The 16,225-nt window shown below is 39.9% G+C and overlaps 1 protein-coding gene across 2 annotated transcripts; it reads right to left on the reverse strand.

The window, feature by feature from the left end:
- Window positions 1–5,895: 5,895 nt before the first annotated feature.
- Window positions 5,896–11,236, reverse strand: LIPT1 (lipoyltransferase 1). 2 transcript variants are annotated; one of them, XM_039217978.1, is made up of 2 exons: window positions 11,155–11,236; window positions 5,896–7,034 (listed from the first exon to the last, which is right to left on the reverse strand). In XM_039217978.1, exon 2 carries the CDS (start codon window positions 7,031–7,033, stop codon window positions 5,912–5,914), a length of 1,122 nt encoding a protein of 373 aa, XP_039073909.1. In that variant the 5' UTR covers window position 7,034; window positions 11,155–11,236; the 3' UTR covers window positions 5,896–5,911. The 2 variants fall into 2 exon arrangements, with proteins under 2 accessions (XP_039073909.1, XP_039073908.1); XM_039217977.1 differs by having other exon boundaries at window positions 10,932–11,220.
- Between the last annotated feature and the right edge of the window lie 4,989 nt (window positions 11,237–16,225).

Below are 16,225 nucleotides of genomic sequence, written 5' to 3' on the forward strand. Positions count from 1 at the left end.
AGTCCATCACCACAAGAGCTACAGACTTGGCCTTGGAGGTTCTGCAGTGAAAAAAAAAAAAAACCCAAACAAACAAAAAACAACAACAACAACAAAACACATCTAGAACCACAACACAGAACTAATCAGATGATACCACTGCTGACTCCAATGGAAGGCCTGGCCTGAATAGACTTATTATTACTTATATCACTTAAAGTACAGGGCAATACACTGCTAGCACAGTGCACCTTTGCTAACCCCAGAAATTCAGGCTCCTGTCACTACTGCCAGAGAAAGGTTTTCACCATCCCAGGTTCTCTGCATTATGATCCATTCAGAATCTGAAGCAAGTTCATCTGATTGACAGAGCCTAAATCATATGCCCTCACCCTAGATTCAAGAGAGGCTAGGAAAAGAGTACAATGAAAATTTCAGTTTCCATATAGGGGGTGGGGGTGGTTTGCAACTTCTGGAGCTTCCCAGGTGAAATTTTGAAACCGGGCTCCATACACTCAGGGTAAGGAGAGACCGAAGAAAGAGGCAGACCCCTCCAGATTGGTAGGTGGGGTTTAATAAGCAAGGGAACTTACATATGAGGCTTGTCTTAGGTGGCTGCAAGGTAAGTAATCTCTGCATATGTTTGCAGAATCTCAAGAGTTCATGGAAGCCCTGATGGGATGCAAGTCACATATATAGTCCAGATGGTCTCAGCAACATATTACTCTCTCAAGGCTGAGCCCTTGAGGTTGTTCCCAGTGTGGGAACAGTGAGCGGGACATATATTCTAAGGACAGGGGAGGGTGTAGGAAGCCTCTGATTACCCATATCCGGTCTGAGAGTCAACTGACAGTCACATCCTCTTGAACTCTCCAACATTTGGGTTCTTCCTCCTGCTGAGGTTTATGAGGTGGAGAATTCCCCAGACATAGTAAGGGGACTCAGATGCTAAACACTTTGTTTCAGATGAATTATAATAGTTCACAATTACCATTCATAGGACTTAAAATACTATTTATATGCTGTCAGCTCCTAAATCTATAAACTAAACCAAAACTTTTCCTTGGAGTTGTGATCTCATATATTCATTTCATCTGGGTATCTCAGAGGCACAAGGCATTTCAAATACAGTATTGGTAGCTAGAGCTATCAGGGAGAGGGCAGCACTCCTATTGGTCTCCCTCTCTCTCAAAATAACCTTAAGGGTTAACTTGCTTCAAGCTTATTCACTCCTTGCTTGCTGACCAAAATCTCTGTAGCAGTACTAACCTACTTCCCTTGAGATCCTGCTGACTGCTGACCTTGAGGAACAAAGAACCAGATTTTCTGGAAGATAAGACATAACTGCACTCAAAAACAGCTTCCACTGACCATAGTATCCTCAGTAAGAGGCATCTGGAAGCCTTGATTCCTGGTACAGGGGAGGAGTTCAGACTGCCTTGCCAGGACGTGGCTTGTTGGGCTGCAGGGACATCCTTTACTGAGAGACACTTAATGAGCCTTGATTATTGGTAAAGCAGAAGAATCTGGAAACCTTGCAAGGACAGATGATTAACTGCTGAGTACCAACGTCTCTTGCATATAGTCCCCTCACCATTCCCTACACCTTCCCTTTTAAAAAAAATCTCCTTCTTCCCCTGGACAGGGAAGATGGTCTTTGAGATGTTAATCTGCCATTTTCCCAGGTTATCAACGTCCTGATATAAACTTGTCGCTTGAGTGTTGGCTTTTGAGTGGCGAGTTTGGATCTTCTCTCTGGTAACAGAAAGGCCAGGTGAGGACATAGCAAGAAGGCAGCCATCTATAAGCCAAGGAGAGAGGCTCCAGGAGATACCAAACCCACCAACACCTTGATCTTGGACTTCCCAGCCTCCAGAACTCTGAGAAAATATATTTCTATTGTTTAAGCCAGCCAATCTGGTATTTTGTTGGCCACCCTGGCAACTAATATATACTGCTTTATTGTTTCCCTTTAAAAAGAATCAAAATTAAACCTTACCCTGAAAATGGAAGTCATCCTTAAGTTTTAACAAGTGTTTAACACAGTGTCAGCATCTTTCCATGGCCATTGCCAGCATCACCTCTGCTGGGATTCCTACAGTAGTCTTCCAAATGGCTTTCTGCTTCCTATCTTCCTTCACTCCAGTCCATTCTCCACAAAGCAGACAGAATAGTCTTTATAAGAATTGCAGTATCATTGCACTTAAAATCACTCTCTACTTTGGGCTATTAGTCCCTACCTGATCGAGTCTCTTTTTCTCTCCAGCCTTGTTTTGCTCCATTCTCCTCATATTCCCACACTTCAGTTTGCCTATACTTCCTTTGACACCATTAAAAACCTAGCTTTGGGGTGCCTGAGTGGCTCAGTTGGTTAAGTATCCAACTCATGTTTCTGGCTCAGATCATGATCTCATGGTTCATGAGTTCAAGCCCTGCATCATTGCCAGCACAGAGCCTTCTTGGGATTCTTTCTCCCTTTCTCTGCTCCTCCCCTGCTCATGCTCTCTCTCCTTCTCTCCCTCTCTCAAAATAAATAACTTAAAAAAAAAATCTAGCTTTTAACTGCTTTAGGGCCTTCCTGTATGCCAGTCTGTGTGGCAGATTATATTTACAAAAATGGTTTCAGTAAGATCTCCCAGACCCAGCAATAATTTTTAAAAAGTGTTTGAAAGAACATGCATTCAAGCAGGTAAGGAGCAGAGAGAGAGAGAGAGAGAGAGAAGGAGAGAGAATCCCAAGCAGACTCCATGCTGCCAGCGCAGAGCCTTGATGTGGGGCTCCAACTCACGAACCATGAGATCATGACCTGAGCTGAAATCAAGTCAGACACTTAACTTACCAAGCAACCCAGGCGCCACACTGCCTCCTCTTTTTTAAATGCTAGCAATTTTTAGAATGACTTTGACATTCCTCCCATGGAGAGGTAACTACTGATGTTTTCTCCTCTTGAATCTGGATGCACATATGACTACCAAAGGGATACTATGTTACTTCCAAGACTAGGTCATAAAAGGAAATGGTTTCTGTTGGGCTTTCTTGAGTCACTTGTTCTGGGAATCTAGCTACCATGCTGTGAGGAAATCCACGAAGCCTTGATTAGGCCCAAGAGGAAAGACATTGAAGCCCTCAACTCACAGCCCCAGCTGAGCTCCCAGCCAACTGCCAGCACCAATTTGCCAGCCATGTGAGTCAGTCATCTTGAACTAGGTATTTCCAGCCCCTTCAGCTGTCCTAGCTAATGCCACTGGATCATATGAGCTATCCCCACCAAAGCTCAGCTCAAATTCTAGATTTGAGAATAAAATGTTTTTTAAGACACTGAGATTTCGAGTGGTTTGTTAGCAATAGATAACTGATAAAACTGGGAATACTCTCTTCCCCACTCCACTGTGCATGGCTGCTTTCTTTTCATTCTTTAGGTCTCTGTTTCAATGTCCTCTCCCTGATAGCTCTAGCTAGTCAGTCTCTATTATTGTCTATTATAGCTACCTGGGCTTTTGTTTGTTTTACAATTCTATATATTTGTCTGTCTACATTTGCCATTAGCCTTGAGATTTTTTACACTCAGGTCTTGACCTATTAATAGGTCATAAAATCAGTTTTTAAAAGCTGAAATAAAATTGAGTATAAAATATCAAATAAATAGTATAGGATAAACCTTGCATTGTAAAACTTGTTAGGCATAGGTAATATCTACGCTGGTACACAATATATAGTATTTTACTCTAGTTTTTAGTAAGTTTGAAAAGTCGTTACATTAAACTGTCAGTTCCTGAGTCATATCTGTCTCTTTCACTCATCATGAACATCCAACAATTACAATGTACCTGGCATATAGCAGGCACCCAAAAACACACAGTAAATACTGCAGAAATAAGAGAAATATGTGAATGAACTGTAAAGACATGAAGTGTTGGTAGTGATTTTACCCTTTGAAGAAGTTTGGCACCAAAGAGATATAGAGACAGAACAAAACCTTGAGCAGGGGTTTGGGGGAAAGAAGAGACATGAGGATGTTCATTCACTCTGGATAAGGATCCAGTAAAAAATGGAGAGAAAATGCAAGATAAAGAAGATAATTTTTTGATTGTACAAGGCCCAAACAGGTTGAAAGGACAAAGATCCAGTTACAATTAGAGGGATTAACCCTAAGGAAAAGGAATTCAGAATGAAAGACAATTGTTGAGAAGAAATGGGGAACTGATGGAGCTCATTTATGAAGGCCTTCACTGTCAAATTAGGAGTCAAGGTTTGTGAAAAGAGCAGTGCAGTTCTGAGTTTAAGAGGAAACATTTGGGGTACCTGGGTGGCTCAGTCAGTTAAGTGTCCAACCTCGGCTTAGGTCATGATCTTGCCTTCTTTGAGTTCAAGCCCCACATCAGGCTCTGTGGTGAGAGCTTGGAGCCTGGAGCCTGCTTCAGATTCTGTGTCTCCCTCTCTCTGTGCCCCTCCCCAACTCATGCTCTATCTTTCCCTCTTCCAAAAATAAATAAACATTAAAATTTTTTTTAAAAAGAGGAAACATTTGTAATTAAGGCCTTTGAAGAATGAGGGAGTCAATGGAGAGGAAGGAATTGAATAGACAATAAATATAAATTGGAAACTGCAAATATGAAATTGGGTTAATCTGCATGGTTATGTGAATTTTCTTCCAGCATTGCCTGCCATCTGGGCATTAGAGAAGTAAAAAACCAGTTGTTGTTAGAAAAATAATAATAAATAATAATAAACAATGGCTATATAGGTCAAGAGAGGAAAGCAAATGAGAATGCTGAAAAGAAAGGACAGGATACATGAAAGAATTCAGAGTCAGGTAGGAAGGGAGAGGAAGCAAGAGATTTGGAGAGTTAAGGGGTTAGAAAGTGCAATGGGCTCCTTTTTAAATGGGAGAGGATGGAGGATAAGACACTTGAGTAACATGGGGGTTAGAGGTGCTGACCGTGGCACAGTTGACAATCTACATATAACTTGGCTCCTCCAAAACTTAACTAGTGGCCTGCTGACCAGAAGCCTTATTAATAACCATCAACACATATTTTGTATTATATACTGTATTCTTAAAGTAAGCTAGAAAAAACGTTATTTAAAAATCGTAAGAGGGGAGGGGCGCCTGGGTGGCTCAGGTGGTTAAGGTTCCGACTTCAGCTCAGGTCATGATCTCATGATTCATGGGTTCAAACCCGGCTTTGGGTCTGTACAGACAGCTCAGAGCCTAGACCCTGCTTCAGAGCCTAGACCCTGCTTCGGATTCTGTCTCCCTCTCTCTGGCCCTCTTGTGCTCTCTAAAAAAAAATAAATAAAATAAAAATTAAAAAATCGTAAGGGAAAGAAAATACATTTATGGCACTGTATAAACAAAATCTACATATAATTGGACCCATGCATTCAAACCCATTGTTCAAGGGTCAACTGTATGATCAAAAGGAAGAATTTAGAATTTAAAGTTTCAGAGGTGATAAGAAGCATGGGTTGTATTCCCTAGAGGTAAGAAAAATAACTAATTCTGAGATCACTGTTGAATATGGTATATATCCCCATGATGGTAACAGAGGAAGGAGTAGAAATATGTATCTGTGGTAGATTAAAAAAAAAAAGCAATGAAGAAAGAGATAATGTATCCTATAGGCCAGAAAATAGAAAATATGGGCTAGGTGACACTTCCTAATAGTGAATAGTTGCAGAATAGGGAATAGTTACGGAAAGAGATCAGACATAAAATAAAGACATACAATATGTCATACATAAAAGACATACAATAAAGGTGCCTAGCTGGCTCAGTTGATAGAACATGTGACTCCTGATCTCAGGGCTGTGAGTTCAAGCCCTATGATGGGTGTAGAGATTGCTTTGGGTTGGGGGGGGGGGGAGATAGACATACAAAGTACATTAAACATTTTATTATCATTAAAACCATTAAGAAATTTATTTGGAATCACATTATTCCCTTAATTTTTTCACAGAGAATATTCCATTTACTGTGTAGTTCATCATCTTCAGAACATGTTCTATGTAATATATTTGTTAACATAGTAGTTTCAATTGGGCAAAACTTACTGCCAATAAAACTTGCATTTAATTTGTCACATATTTCCAGTGGCAACCAATGATCAGGTGCTTCAATATTACAGACTTCAATTCTTCCATTCTTTATGTCTATGAATATTTTAATTTCCAAATGTGACTGTCCATATAATACATTCAAGGAAGTGTTTATACTAAACTTGGGAGTTTTGCCATATATCCACTCCCAGGTCTGTAGTTCTTTGGCTTTATTATTTATTCCAGGAAACAGTGTCTCATCTGTTGGGTTTATTAGGTTAATATGATTATCAATTTGATGGTAATCAGCATATTCTGCAGCAACAGCATTCATCAGTACTTCACAGGTCAGAGTGGGATCTTTTTCCAAAAGATTTTTTACTACGGAAGGTATGCTAGCAGTAGCATTGCTCTTGATCCCTTGGTAAGGGCTCTTCAGCAAAGATGACAAGAAGATCCTATTGGTACTACATAACAAAGTGCAATGGTGATAAGCAGTAGTACGGCCAATCTTAGAAGCTGTTCCTGAGATTTTAAACTGTCCATCAAGTAAAAGGTCATATCTTTTGGTGGCCTGAACGTCGAGCTGTGGTTGGATAGCATTCAGAGCTCTCACAACTAATTTCAGATTCTCCATCCTATCATACTTTTTTTTGGTTGTAAAAAAAGTCAAATTGATATTACCCATATCATGATAGACTGTTCCTCCTCCACTTCTTCTCCGAGCCAGTTTTATACCTTCTTCTCTCATCAGATTCAGGTTGCATTCCTGCCAAGGATTCTGATGTCTACCTATTACAACAGACGGAGAATTTCTCCACAAGAAAAGAATCGGCTTGCCCTCTAGATTCATGTGGTCATGGATCCAGTCTTCTACAGCCAGATTTTCATAAACATCATTGGAAATCGATTGTAAAATGAGCCCACTTTTTACTGTGCTTTTAAAGCCAGCTGTTGGGACCTTGAGGCTACAAAGTAACTGGAAGCAATTCTTCATTGAAAATGGGATCAGCATGCTTTTAAAAATGGAAGAAAAACAAATTAATTGAGAAAAAGAAAATTTAATTGCATTTTCTATCTTGATTCTTGGTGATTTAATCCAACTTTTTTAATGTATCCAGTTGCTTTGCTTGCCTTTTACCTTTACTGTTAGTCTTTGACAACTCTATAAAAAAGTACTCAAAGGAAACAAATGAAGAGAAACCTCAGTTTCAGTTGAAATGGAATAAGGACATATTATTCAAATAATAAGTCTACAAATTCACTCTGTAATATATCTCAAAGCCAAACAAATTATTTTGAATTCATAATATATGTTCATTGAGAAAAATTAGAAAACACATAGAAGTGAAAAGTCCAAAATGAAAGAATTCATAATACCACTTCCTGATGGTAACCACAATTAACACTCTAGTGTGTACCCATTTTTTTTCTGTGCATGTGTAAACACATTTATCCTCCCCATCCCCCACAAAGTGGAACCATACTGTTATTCCACTCAATGTTAAATCTATTTTTGTATCAGCTTTAATACATAATGTTCCATTGTGAGATATACCCGTTTACTACCTATTCTCTTTGTTTGTAATTTTAGGTTACTTCTAGTTTATCTGTGTTATCAACAGTGTAGTCATGAACATCTCTGTGGAAAGCATTAATTATGTCCTTAGAATACTTTTTAAAAAATACTTCCTATTTGACTTTGAAATTTGATTTACTAGCAATATAATCCTTTTATTTAGATTAACATTTAATTAGGATGGACCCCCTGAGGTTAGGGAAGAGGCGATCTGAGTATAGGGTTATACGTAAAGGCTATGAACAATTTCATTATGTTTGAGCACTTTACACATTACTTTTGTTAGTAGTGCTGATGGCAAAAGGCTGAAAATACTGGCTATAATAATTAAGTATTTTCACCAGTTATGGTTATAAAGAAACCATTCTATTCCAATTCTATTTCTTAGGATGCTCATAATTTTCCTTTGAGTTAAAGAATGGGGATAGAAAGGGTTATTAAAGTCCATAACTAGGCCAAATCTTCTGTAGTTATGTCATACAAGCACAAATAAGAGTTTCACCACTCTTGATATATTTTGATAAACTAATCTACAGAATTTAGGCTAATTTACACTTTCTCTGTCTAGAAAGGCCAGAAGAGGTTTAATAAAGGGATGTTTGAACTGAGTCTCAAAATGTGATGATGTTTACCAAACTGACGGGAGTAGCACATTCCAGGTATATACAAAGATCAAGAGTCATCTAATAGTAAGACCTGTTTTGGAGACTCCTTCTTCAGTCTTACTTAGACACTATCGGTCTTCTAGCTCCACTGAAACCTATAGCTATACTGTCCCGGGAAGCCTCTGAGGCCTGAATAGATTTCTTTGGTTAAACTGTTCTTGGCTCTGTTTGACTGACTTTGATATAGCCCTTCAATCATGGGACAAATATTTATGGAGTGCCTACTATGCACAAGATGGTAAGGGAATAGAGAAGAAGAGGAGACAAATTCATGTAACTCTAAAGCATTTGGACTTTTTCTAAAAGCAGCTAGGATCCACTGAAGTGTTTTAAGCAGACAAGTGTTAAGTCAGATGTTATACAGAATTGCCTCTGCCAGCAGTGTTCGGCATGAAAAGATAGATTAGGGGCAGGGAGACTGGATAAAACAATAATGCAGCTGTACAAGCCAGAGGCAATGAGGGCCTGAACTAGGGCAGCAGATATTAATGCAAGAGAACTGAGCACGTTCCGATCCCACTGGAAGCTGGAGAGGGAGGGAAGGTAGGCAACACTGGTGAAGGGAGGTACCTGTTGGATCCAATTCAGATAGGGAGGAAGGCAGCATTGAAAGCAAATGGGAACCTCTTCCATAGTGATCCAAAGAGAAACAGTAAAGAATAAGGGTGGTGGATCCTGATATACTGAATGATGTCTGTGGATTTGGAGATTCTCAAAAGACCCTGTGATGTATCCACACCTAAGGTTAAGACTCTGTCTCTTGTCTGCATGTGCAGAGTGTGGCAGGATGCAAAGTGATGAAGATCTTCCAGGACTTTCTCCCCTTGTTTTACTGAGATATAATTGACATATAACATTGTATTAAAGTGTACAACATAATGATCTGATATATGTATATACTGAAAAATGATTATTACACTAAGTTTAACATCCATCACCTCACAGTTACAACTTTTTCCCTTGTGATGGGGACTTTTAGTAAGATCTACTTTTTTAACAACTTTCAAATATGCAATACAGTATTTTTAACTATTGTCATTTATAGAGCTTAAGTTTTAATTCTGGCTCTGCCCTTTACTAAGGCAAGGAGTTTAACTTCTTGCTGTTTCAGCTGCCTCATTTATAAAATGAGCCTCCTCACAGAATGGTTGAGTCAATTAAATATGTTAACATGCATAAAGCACTCGTGCCTGGCAAACTAAAATGCTCTATCATGTTAACTGTTATTGACTTCTACCTTTCCAACTTTATTCTTCTCATATCATTCCTGTCATGTGACATTTATTTCCTCCAGGAGCTTAAATAGAAAAGTGTACAAAGATTCCCAACCAAGACACATCAAAGTGCCACCTATCTCAAAAAATTAACAATAATGAAAGATACTGACTTCAGTCAAAAACGTAAGTTGTTAGGGTTCCAGAACTGATCCAAGTGATGTATTATTAGTGCACAAACTACAAATATTTCTATTCATCCCGGCGTTATGTATGCAGTGTGAATGAAACACAACAAAGGCTTTAATACAACAAATCTTGCATCTACCACATGACAGGCATTATTCTAGACACTTAGGATTGATTTGTCAGTGAACCAAGTAAAATGATAAGAATATATGAAAAAATAGACTAGGAAAGGGGGGTTGGAAATATAACTGTGAGAGGAACTAGGTGTGATTCTAAATAGGGTTTTCAGGCTAGGCTTCATAAATAGGTAACATTTTAATGTAAGAGTTAAGGCTGAGCAGCTACTATGTGCTACAAAATGTTGCAGGCACCTGAACACATAAATACAAAGACCCCTGTGTTGAGTCCTGAAGGATGAGAAAGAACTGCACAAAGAGCGAGGCAAAGTGGCAACAGGGATGTTGGAAAACACCTAAGTGCCAATTTATTAATTTACAAAGAGAACTATAGGCTATCAACTGGATGCAGATCAGCCTGTCCAAATACTCTACGGAGGCCTACTGATAAGCCAACTTATCATAAGTATGTTTGGTGAGTACAGAACCTGAAAAAGAGTTTCAAGTTCTGATGGAATGTACCTTGTGGAAATCACCTTCCCAACTTGTGGGCTCTGGAGAGATCCTGTTAAAGCCAGGATAACCTCTTTCTTGTAGAAACGGCTTGGACTCATCTGGGACAGGTCAATCTCTTTTATTCAATGCTTCGTAACAGATCAGAACTCTGGCTAAATGACAATCTTTCTTCAATTGTCAGGATACAGTCCAGCCTTGAAGGCCTGGTAAACTGTGTCTTTTCTTTTCTTTTTCAATGTTTGTTTATTTTTGGGATAGAGTGCGTGCGAGTGGGGGAAGGGAGGAGAGAAGGAGACCGACTCCAAAGCAGGCTCCAGGCTCCGAGTAGGCGATCATGGCCTGAGCCGAAGTCGGAGAAGCCGACAGAGCCACCCAGGTGTCCCTAAAATGTTTCTTTAAACCAACTCCGCATGTGATTACTCTTACCTTTTAATGACTGTTTTTATAGATTTCCCCAGACAACAACCTTATTTCCATATTCTAGGGGGTCGCTTTGATACCACAATTTGGCATTACCAAACATGCTTCAACTCTGAACAGAAAGTAAAAAATAACAATTTCGTCTATCCTATGTAGGCCCAGTTCCTTCAAAACACCTGTTATTTTGCCACATCTTTGACAGTACATAACTTACCCAGAGTCTCACGACAGTCCTGTGCAGGTTTTGTTTCGCTTTCTTGGCTCTGTGGGAACGCACCCAGCTGGCACCCAGCTGTGGAGTTAGGTCCTTCCAAGCGCTGAGCGAAAACCACGGCGTGTACAGCACCGCCTTCTGGGTCCCAGGTGCCCGGCCACCACCCACACCCAAAGGTCCGCCTGCTCCAGCGCCCCCGAACACTACTTCCAGTTTAGCCTACCTGCTTAGCCTACCCACGGTGCGCGCAGGTTTCTGCAGAAAGACGCGTGCGCCCCCACCGCCCGGCAGGCTGCGCGCGCGGCCAGCCCCGCCCACTGCCCACAAGGCCTGAGGGAGGCTGGGCAGCGGAAGCGCCGAGAGGAGGCGGGGCTATGCCGGGGGCCCGACCGCTCTTTTCTGCCTTGCAGGCCTGCGCCCTGGTTGCGGGTGCTCGCGGGGTTCGTAATGGGCTTTCGGAGTTGACCAGCCGGCGCCAAACTGGATTAGAGGCGGGGACGCAGTGCACGTTCCAATGGTAATAAGGAAAGTCACAGCACCCCCGTTCAGATAGGAGTTCCCCACGTGACAGCGCAGAGCTAATGGTCACCCAGGGCGAACGTAGGACAGGCGGCCGTGTCAGGTTGGATGGGGGCATTCCCCGAGCGAGGCCAGGGGGAGGACACCTGAAAGCCAGAGCAGTGGTCAGACGCCAGGCCGGGCCAGAGCACCGGCAGATGCCTACTGAACTTGGCAGGCATTGCGCCGGGTCTTTCCGTATCTCCTCACAGTCCAAAGAGCACATAATTCTGAAGGCGAGTAAACTAAAATCAGTTTTGAAAGGCAAATTGCATTTAAAGGAATAAACGCTGGTATTCCCAATACAGAGAGGAGAACTGGTGGGAAGGAGTGGGTCAGAAAACAGACGCTTAGGCTAATGAATGTTACCCTTCCGCGGTGTCCTTCAGAGGGCAAGAAAATTCTTGTGGCTCAGCCAGGTGGGCAATTCCTCCAGCAAGCCAAAGTTTCATTTAATTATTGCTTTATAACAAACTGCCTCAAACATCAGTGGCTTAAAACGATTTTTTATTTCTAACACTTCTACGGTTTCACAGGGGCTTTATTCATCCAGGGTTGGCTGAGCTGGAAGGTCTTTTTCACACTCTGGCAATTGTTTACTGGCTCCTGGGGCACCTCAGTTCACGCCTAGCCTTGAAAGAGACACTTCAGCCACATTTTATTGGCCAAAGCAACAAAAGAGTCAGGCTAGAGATAAGGGATAGAGCAATGGACCTCATCTCTTCATAAGAGAAGTCCAAAGAATTTGTGGTCATCTTTTTCAATCTTCCACAGAAATGAAAATTTTCAGTTAGAATAGAAAATGCCTAGACTTGCATCTTCGAACAAGAAGCATCCAGTGTTCACAATTTGGGGATGCTTATCAGGGCTCCATAAAAAGCTACATTTAAAAAAAAAGCTATAATAAAGACAAATGGCTCATTTATCGTTACCCTTTTGATTGAAGTCACTTTGAGTTCCTCTTTCTTGTATTATGCAGATGGAATGGATTCCGTTCAGATTTTGTCCCATTTTGGAATTTCATTAAAATAGCCACACAATACTGTTTCCCTTTGCTTATATTACATCCTTCCTAATTTCCATTTCTCTGAAATCTGAGATAGTAGTTTTTTCCCCCTTATTTCCTACTAAGGTGGTTGTGTCCTTTGGTTATTCTTTTTTTTTTTTAATTTTTAATGTTTATTCAGTTTTGAGAGACAGAGCATGAGCAGGGGAGGGGCAGAGTGAGAGGGAAACACTGAATCTGAAGGAGGCTCCAGGCCCTGGGTGGTCAGCACAGAGACTGACACAGGGCTCCACCACCCCACGAACTGCGAGATCATCACCTGAGTCAAAGTTGGAGGCTTAACACCGGGCCACCCAGATGCCCCTGGTTATTCTCAACCTTCTCCTAATTCACCTCCACTGGAACCTTCTTCCACTGACACCCAAACATGAACTCTGCTTCATCAAAACAATTCCCCAGTGACCCCACTTTTTTTTCCACCTTTCATCCTGTATACTTCCCTTTGGAGCAGAGCTTCAAGGACTTGCTACACATCCAGTCGCTCACTTCCCATTCATAATCAACCTACTCCAATAGTTCTTGTGTCCCCATTCTATCAAAAGTGCTTTTTGGGTGGGGGGTGAGGTGGTGGTGAAATGGGTCAAGGTGATCAAAGGTATAAACTTCCAGCTATAAGTAAGTTCTGAGGATCTAATGTACAGCATGTCTATAGTTAACAACATTGTATTATGTGTTTACAAGGTGCTGAGAGTAGATATTAAGAATCCTCATCACAAAAAAATTTGATGGATATTAACTTACTGTGTTGTTTTGCAGTATATACATATATAAAATCATTATGTTGTACACCTAAAACTAACCCAATGTTGTATGTTAATATTTCCATGAAAAAAAGAAATAAAGAATAAATAAAATTCTTTAAATCAGTAAAAAAAAGTATTCAGGGCTGATGAAAAATGAGGCCAGCTACTTATTCTCAAATGGTTGTGAGGAGAGGGAAAGGCCTTTGTACTAGCAACTTTTCTGTAAGTTTGAGACTGTTTCAAAATAAAAGGAAAATAATGTATGTTAGGTGTCTGACACTGTAATAAAGACTCTTAATGCCCCCATGCATTCTCCAGCTGCTATGAATGTAGGAGCTGTTGTGTTCACAGATAGCTGAGTGATTCATGCTACCTCTCTCCTCCTCTAGCCTCCCTCTTGGGCTTTGTGGTAGCAACCAAGGCCTCACTGGTATGGAGCACAATAGTCCCAACCTTTGCCTCAAAGTGGGTAATGGAACAGCTGTGCAGTCATATCCTTCCAGAGCATCTTGTGGATCAGGCCAAGAATTTATCTGAGCCCTCATCCTCAGCTGACTCCTACTTCCCTGTCTTGCTTCCTTCATTCCCTTACATGCTTTTCCTAAAGAGCACACTCTGAAAAATGACATGCATCTGAATTCCTGTCTCAGGCAGTTTCTAGGGAATCCCAACTAAGGGATCACACACTAACTCAATAAATGAAACCTTTTATTACTAGCATCCATGACAACATTATTAGATGCAATATATATTAGGTTTAGTCACCCTATTTTATGTATATGTTGAATTTAAAGTCTCCCTAAACATCCTTATTTCTGCTGAACCATATTTTTTTAATATGGAAAACATAGAAACAGCAGAACTCTGAAAAGTACTTACTTTAGGATTCCACTTGTAGAATCCTCCCCAAACACCTAAGTGAGGTTGTTATCCTTATTAAGCTTGTTCCATTTGACCTCCTCCAGTAAGCCTTTGTGGCTTTCCCTTGTCAGGTGTGCTACTAAATCTAAGGCTTGGATTGGATTTGGGGATTCCAATTTTCTGGTGTCGTAGCAGCAACGGTTCTTAATGAGGGTGATTAATGTTAGCATTTTTATTGTCTCAATGACTTGGGTGTGCTACTATATTTGACATCCTGCAATGCATGAGGCATCATGCACAATGAAAACTCATCCCAAATTCAGTATAAGCATGACTATCAAATATCCTGTTACATTCATGGAGATGAAGAACAGGGCTGTAAATATCTGAGCCAAGACCCTGTTAAAAAAAACAAAAGTGGTTTTGCTAAGGTCACTGTGACATATCACGTTGCTAGATCCAATCCTTGTCTAACCTTGCAGTTGACTACCTCCACATTAATGACTACTGTGGGCAATCTTGACATTACCTTGTCTTGGTTTTCCACCAACCTCACTGCCAGCTCCTCAGTTCTCTTTGCCAGCTCCCTTGTGCTGACTAGCTCCTAAACGCTGGAGTTCCTCAGGACTTTACCTCACATTATACATTCACCTAAAGCAATTTCATTCATTCCCAAGGCTTTCAATACCATTTCTGTATACAACTTCAAAAATTATATTTTTAGTTCCATACATACAAATGACAACTTTCCTTGGAAACTGGGTTATGTCTCCAAACCATGGTCCTGAACTCTTTATTTTCCCTAAGGAACCTCCATGTATCTAGTGTTTTTAGCTAGAAATCATTTCTTTTCCCTCAGTTACCACTTTCAAACCATCACTCTCTCCTGCTAACCTTCACTTGGATTTTAACCCTTCTTAAGATCTCAACCATCACCATCATCTTTAGACAACCATGTCACTGCAAAAGCTATAAATGATATGACCTTAGAGAACAGTTCCTAGTTCCCACAATTAAAAATCCAATTTATGTGTTTAAGCTCCTGTCTGAACATTTTACTTTTTCTTCATGGCACATCATAATTTTCATCTTGTAGGATATACTATCTTCCCTGGTAGACGGTAAGCACTGTGAAGGTAGTGGCTATTTTATTCACTACTATATCCCCATCAAAAAGCACAGTGCCAAGTTAGGTGAACAAATGAATGACGTGTTTTTATTTTTAATCTGCCAAAGAATTGTGTTCTGTAAATGATAAAAAGCAGCATCTTATTGGCTTATGTCCAACTCAACAATTTTATTTAACTCTAGGATCAATATATCCTACAAATATGTGACATTTGTATTTTTCTGATTTATAAAATAGTTTCCCCTAAAAGAAGATGCCTTTTCATCTTTGTTTTTATGAATATTAAGGAAATTTCTCACAAGCATTAGAGAGCCAGTAAATATTAAAGTACAGGAGAATGTTCAAAACATACATACATCCATAATATAAATAGTTACAGGTCACTATATGTCAACACAAAATGGTTTTAATTTCATCTAACAATACTTGGGATAATACTGTTGTCTCAAATTACTAGACATTTCAATAAGAATGGCAAACTGATGCATATGAGGCAAGAATTTTTTAACACAAAACTTTTTCTTACATTAAATATAGGTGGTATAAAATGGTAGTACCTATAAGATAAATTATTATACTTGGAAACAACTATTTTGTAACTCTGAAATGAATTCAATGTGTGGAAAATAGTTTTAAAAGGATGATTTAAAATGTGAGTTGCTTCTCAAGGTATGTAATTTATTGGTCTTTTGCAGAGTTTATGTGAAGTGATCTTTTACAGAAGAGACATGCAAAAATGCAGTAAGATAAAGTGCCCTAAAGCAAAATCCCAAACTGGAAATATTAAAAATTGGTACACTAGAAATAGTGTGAAATACAGATGTCAAATTGTTCATGCACTGTTTTTTAATCACTTGTTAAAGATATACATTATAATTAAAATGTTTTAGTACCATTTAAATACTGTTAATCAAAAATTCTGATTTTTGACAAAGAT

The sequence above is a fragment of the Hyaena hyaena genome, unplaced genomic scaffold (assembly GCF_003009895.1).
Source record: "Hyaena hyaena isolate Hyena2069 unplaced genomic scaffold, ASM300989v1 scaffold_731, whole genome shotgun sequence".
Classification (NCBI taxonomy): domain Eukaryota; kingdom Metazoa; phylum Chordata; class Mammalia; order Carnivora; family Hyaenidae; genus Hyaena; species Hyaena hyaena.

Bases quoted from the DNA above. Each gene is read 5' to 3' on its own strand.
- LIPT1 (XM_039217978.1), bottom strand. From the start codon at position 7,033: ATGCTGATCCCATTTTCAATGAAGAATTGCTTCCAGTTACTTTGTAGC.